Below are 6571 nucleotides of genomic sequence, written 5' to 3'. Positions count from 1 at the left end.
TTATATTTTATTTTTAATATTATATATATTTTTATTTTATTTTGTGTGTGAGAGTTTGTTGTAACCGTTGGATCACTTATTTGTTTTTCTTTTTCGATCTGTACTTTGGTGTTTGGGAGAAGAGTGAAGACTCATGAATGCTATAGATCCGAGTGTCTCATACAACATTCGTCGCATTATAATTCGCATTTAAGCTCTGTTTTTTTTTTTATTGTTATTTTTTGTTTTTTTAATTTTCTGAACTTGACTTTGGGATCTTTAAGCGCACCCTACTCTTTCTAGTTTCTGTACTCTTTCACCAAGCTCTTATATTTTCAACCCAATTTTGACTTGGGAGGAGTTTCGGTAAGTCAAATTCCACTACCTGTTTGTGATTTTTTTGTTTGTTTTTTATTTTTTTTTCCAACCTCAATGGTGGCTTTTTAGGTTTCCAAAGTTCAATTCTTTGGTCTCAATTTGAACCCCACAATTGGGATCTGTTGCTGGCTAATGTTCTAGGGTTTTAGGGAGTGGAGGTGTCAAATTTTGGGGGTTTTTTGGGATGTTTGATGCGTGTTAATAGTGTTTACGCATTGCATTTTGAATGGCACAGTTGTTCCGTTGAGTCACTGTATTGGTAATCTGAATTTGCTTTAATTTGTTTTGAGATAATGGGGTTTTGTTGACTCAAGTCACACTCTGCTGCATGATACTGTGTAGTATTGGGTAATTAGAGAAGCAATTAGATTATTAATCTATTGAAGAATGAGCATATAACAAAAATGTAGGAAGAAATTTTTTGTTTTATTCATTTATTTGGGTTGTAAATGATTGATTGTTGGGGCTTGAATTTATTGTAGGGTTGAGCTTAATTAAAGGCCAAGGGTTGCTCATTGGGTATAGAGGGATTTTGAGTTTTGTTTTGATGGAGAGCTTGAGGTTGAGGTGATTTGGTCTTGCACTGAACTAGGTAGCGGAAATGCCGGCCTCCCCAGTGATGAGATACTCTCCTGGGAGGGAGCCAAGAACAGATGGTCACAAGCGGGGCCGTAGCCTCGAAGGAGGATTGCTCTTAAGGGAGAAAGATGACGATCTTGCTTTGTTTAGTGAAATGCAGACCAGAGAAAGGGAGAATTTTTTGCTTCAATCGTCCGACGACTTGGAAGACTCATTCCGTAATTTCCTATGCTGAGATCCTAAGGGATGTTTGTTAGTTTTTTTTTTTTACAGGAAAAAGTGAGGGGTAATGGAAGTCTTGTAGTTATAAATTTTACACTACAACTCCTTCAAAACCCTCGTTTCCCCTCCAAAATCTTAACTCAAACATTCCCTAAGGGAACATTGTGTTTATTTTTGGGTTCTGCCTTTGTGTAATGTAATGTTCATGCATTTGTTTCCTCTTTGTTGTGTGTTTTATTTTACAGCTACCAAGTTGAGACATTTTTCTGATGTCAACCTTGGAATCTCCATTCCGGGTCGAGGTCAAACTAGTGACTTGCTTAATGCTGATGGTGACAAGAATGACTATGATTGGTGGGTAGCATTCCTAATTTGGTACTCTACATTGTCAAATCACATTGAATTTTCTTACTATTTACTATTGTCATTTTTTATGCATTCCAATTCATTTACTTGGTTGGACAATAATTCAATTTTCTTGATCACAAAGCTTGAGATTAGTCAATTTCTGGTCATCACTGCTTAGTTCACTGATGTCAGTCTATATATTCATTTCTAAAGGTTATTGACACCCCCAGACACACCACTGTTTCCTTCATTAGATGATGAACAACCACCATTGAATATTCCCAGCAGAGGAAGGCCTCAGAGTAAACCTATTTCCATATCAAGATCTTCTACGGTGAGCTTTGAATACATTTGTAGTTAAGCTTATACACGGTTATATTTTTCAGGAAGAAAAAGGTTCCTCTCGAATTCTTTTTCTCATCTTGAAAAATGTTTTTGTGCTTTTACTTATCAAGCATCTTATGCCGGATGACCACCTCATCTATCAGATGGAGAAAAGTTACAGAAGCAGTAGGGGCAGTGCAAGCCCTAATCGTGCAAGTCCTAATCGTGCAAGTCCAAATCGTTTAAGTCCCTCCCCTCGTTCTGGAGCTAACACACTGCAATCAAGGGGAAGGCCATCGTCATTGCCAAATTCCAGTCCAACCCCAATTTCACAGTATGGTACTCCGTCTAGAAGACCATCTCCACCACCAAATAAACCCATGACACCTCCTTCTAGGTCTTCCATTACTACTCCCCGGAGGATGAGTACCGGCTCTAGTGGTCATGTAGTTTCATCGGGGAAGAGGGGGAATTCTCCAGTGAAGACAAATCGTGGAAATTCTGCATCACCAAAAATAAGGGCATGGCAAACTAATATTCCTGGATTCTCTTCTGAAGCACCTCCCAATCTTCGTACATCATTGGCTGATCGACCTTCATCATATGTGAGGGGTTCATCTCCGGCATCCAGAAACGGTAGGGGTTCATCTCCGGCATCCAGAAATGGTAGGGGTTCATCTCCGGCATCCAGAAATGGTAGGGGTTCATCTCCAGCATTCAGTAGGCAATCGATGTCACCAACTGCTTCTAGGAGCAGTAGCTCGTTTTATAGTCATGATCGAGATCAGTTTAGCTCACTGAGCAAAGGTTCTGTTGCATCATCTGGAGATGATGATCTAGACTCTTTGCAGTCCATCCCAGTGGGTAGCTTAGACACACTGGATTCCCGAAAGGCTGGTTCATTTTCAACAAACAGAACTCCTACCTTCTCCAAGAAATCAGCCAGGATTGTTTCCCCTAATTCTGCTCCTAAAAGATCATCATTTGACTCTGCTTTCCGGCAAATGGTATGTTTATCTAATTCTCCTATTGAACAGTGTTACTTTTTTAAACGAAATGTGTTAATTTTTCATGCCAGTTAGAAGTTGATACCTTTAGGGTAGTAATCCCTGAAGAAACGTGAACTCTCTCTCTCTCTCTCTCTCACACACACACACACACACACACGTGCATGCATAAGCAATCGCAGCACGAACATGTGCCCGCAAACTCGGCATCTCTTTTTTGACAGATCCCTTTTGATGCGAACTAGTTACAGAGGTGGCTTTAATTTGTGACTGAAGCAATATAGAATGGAAACTTAACCATTCTTCTGTACCACCTTCAACGACAATTTTGAAGTTATCGTTGTTTTTATGTATCTTTACATATTCTCTAGTGCTATAATTGTTATTTTTTGCTTGATTTCTGCAGCATGTTGTCTTTCCTATGTGCATGTATTTTTAATTGACCTTGATTGAACAAACTACTGTATGCTAATAGCTTCATATAGAGTCACAATTGAGTCCCCCCCTCCCCCCCTGCTGTCACATTCTTGCACCAACAAATAAATCCCCCTTTTGCCATGATTTCTTCTCGAATGCATTTTTCTTTTTGGATGTAACAAATCTACTTATTTTTATAATTACCTTTCAAATCATATGCAGGATAGAAAAAGTCCTCAAAACATGTTCCGGCCACTTTTATCAAGTGTTCCAAGTACAACCTTTTATGTTGGAAAAGGAAATTCAGCCCAACGCTCCCTTGTATCTAGGAATTCCTCTGTCACTACTAGCAGCAACGCAAGCTCTGATCAAGGTACAGGTTTTGCACTAGATATTGAAGGGAGTGACCACAATCAAGATGATATGGCTAGCGAAACTGACAAGATACTATACCCTGATATTCACGAAGAAGTGTTTGCCTTTGATAAAATTGATAAATTAAATGCCAATGTTGAGCATCAGACCAATACAGAAGCAATTGATGTCGTGCACAACGAAACTAGAGGACTTAAGGTTCTTGGTTCAACTGTATCTCCAGAGCCTGTTTATCATGGTGGTATTGACATTGTAGTCAATGAAGGCTCAGAATCTTCCCTTCTCATGGGTGACAATTCTGAAACTGGTAGTTTCGAAAATACAGCAATCTGTTCTCATTGTGGTTGCTCTTATGAGGCAGCTGATGAAGTTGAGAAGAATATTGGGATTTGTCCAGAATGCAGAAAGAAGACCACAGTTTTGAAAGCCATCATACTTGAGACAGCTTTGACTGTACCCGAAGATTCTTCAGGAATTTCTAGAAACAGGCCTGAAGAAGAAGCTTCAGCTACAACAAGCTCATCAAATGTTACTTCTAAACTGCCACAAGAAACTGATGTAGTTAATTTGAGGTTTCCCCATGGTGAACAGGAAGCTGAGGAAAGTCAAACATCATGCAGTGAACTAATCCAGGATCACTCACAAAGCAGATCTCTTGTTGGTTCACTGACAGAGGTAGATGGGCAGGTGTCTACAACGCCACTAGAAATGAACCAGTCAGAAGTTGATTGCAAGCCTCATGAGGAATTTGGTGATCAGCAATTGAACAACAGCGAGCGGCCAAATTTGAAAGTGGACTTCACAGAAGGTGCTGGTATTTCTGTATTGCTGAAAAGGTCGAACAGCCACAAAGGAACTGTAATTCAGGGCAGGTCCTTTTCTGCCTCAAGAATTTCTTATGATGATCTGTCTTTTTCAAGGGACAGTGTAACCAGTATTAGAAGCTCAACAAGGCAAGGTAGTTGTTCTGCCTCATCATCGGTTGATTTTAGCTCAACTAGACAGACAGAGTTTCGTGGTCAAAGGCAGTTGAGTAGCAGGAAACTAGACGTAGATTGTGGATATGACTTGAGGATCAAGGCTCCTAGTGCTGGTTCATCTTTCTCTGGAACCTCAAACCATTCTCACCATGGATTAGATCTCGCAACTCATGATAATTATCGCAAAACAGAATGTCGCTCTGTGGAGGACACATCCCAAGTTCTGCAAGAAAGATTAGCTTCAGAAAATGCAGTGACGGATGTAATTGATGCATCTTCTATAAGATCAATTGTTGAGGAAAATAAATTTGAAATTGATGATGGTGGCAGAGTAAATAGTGCTTCAGAATCTTTGAGCCAGACTGCTGGTGTTCAGTCTGAAGACAATTCAGTCGCTTCATTTCCAAATATTCGGGATTGTATTTCACATGAAAATGTTGAAGACCATCAAGATACTGAAAGGAGTGTACCAAATACAGAAACATTAGTCAAGGTTTCAGAGTCATCCTTTGATGAGAAAGAGGATGTGCAGGATGCTTTTCTTGCTACTAACAGTTCTACAATTACAGAAACAGAAATAGAAGGGAATTCTGAGAACAATACTGGTACAGTGAATGAAGATCTTTCCCAATTATCAAAGAGTTTCCCGGATGAGTTTCAGGAACCTCGTGCCCAAAATCCTTCCGATGATTGTGTTACAGCTTCTGTTTCAGAGATGAATGCCTCTGACTATTCCCATGGCATAGGTATGACATTTTTTGCATTGAGATGACAAATGAAAAGATATTGCAAATAAGTGACTCAGATGAAAATGCATGCTTCCCATATTCCTACTTTTCCTCTCCAAGATGTACTTATGCACATAATTCTTTTTGGTTTGTTTGAGATGACAAGGTTTGAACCAAAAATCTGATGCATACTAATCAAATCCCTCATCACTAGATCACTCCTATTGGCCTCACGCACATACTTCAGAGTTTGTGGTGTGGTAATCTTTAGAAGTTTATGAGAAGAAAAAAAATTCTTGAATTTGCTTTATTTGATACTATCATGAGTGATTTGGCTCTTCTAAAGTACAAAAGTTGGTAAAGTGAGATATTGAGGCAATAATATGATGATCTAATGCTGTTCAATATCGAATCTTGGTAGGTAGTTAAAAATTATAATGTCTTGAGAGATCGTTTCTTGATATATTTCCTCAAATGTAAAATAAATTACGACACTTCGGGGTGATGTTCCATATCTTTGTTTAGGGATTTTAATTTTGATGCCCATGCATTTGTGCTTTTAGAGGCATTATATTAAATGCAGATTCTGTCGTTTTAGAGTGCTTTTATGCTACTTTTTGAATATTACATATCACTGATTGTGTCTCATAAGTGCTGTACGAGAGTTGCCAAGCACTATATATAAACTTGTAGTTCTTTTCTTTTGTTGGGGATAGACGTTGATGCTGAGGAGGAGCCATAACTTGGAACAAGTTCATGGAGTTTGCTGTTGTGAAAATATTTCTGCTTCTCTACTTGGTGCTTGCAAAGTTGTAGTCTATTTTTCCACTGAAATCAATCAAAATGAATACATGCCCAATTTCTAATTGTTCTTTATTGTTTTATGGCAGAGGGATCAACAGTAACAGTGGAGTGTCAAGGTCCAGGGAACACAAGAAGCCTGACACTCGAAGAGGCGACTGATACCATACTTTTTTGCAGCTCTATTGTCCATGATCTTGCATATCAGGCTGCAACAATGGCAATGGAAAAGGAATTCTCTGACCCATTTGAAGGTTCTGAGCCAACAGTGACAGTATTGGGGAAACCCAATTCTGATAGGAAGGAAACTCGCAGCCGGACCATTGGCAAGCGCTCTATGAAATCCCACAAAGCAGCAGCCAGGCAAAGGAAGCTGGAAAGTGATGTCAAACCCCCTCCGGGAAAAATAACCGAAAACGACGAAAACATCAAC

The 6571-nt window shown here is 39.3% G+C and overlaps 1 protein-coding gene across 1 annotated transcript in view; it reads left to right on the top strand.

Annotated features, from left to right (window-relative positions):
- Positions 46-6571, top strand: part of LOC107622673 — a gene marked incomplete in the record, with an annotated part of 7045 nt that continues 519 nt past the window's right edge. Inside the window, 7 exon segments of the mRNA XM_016324654.2 lie at positions 46-345; positions 840-1154; positions 1404-1512; positions 1720-1840; positions 1995-2837; positions 3477-5355; positions 6228-6571. Coding sequence (XP_016180140.1) covers positions 959-1154; positions 1404-1512; positions 1720-1840; positions 1995-2837; positions 3477-5355; positions 6228-6571 — 3492 coding nt within the window.

The sequence above is a fragment of the Arachis ipaensis genome, chromosome B10 (genome assembly GCF_000816755.2).
Source record: "Arachis ipaensis cultivar K30076 chromosome B10, Araip1.1, whole genome shotgun sequence".
NCBI classification, from domain to species: domain Eukaryota; kingdom Viridiplantae; phylum Streptophyta; class Magnoliopsida; order Fabales; family Fabaceae; genus Arachis; species Arachis ipaensis.
This window is presented reverse-complemented; position numbering and strand designations above follow the sequence as displayed.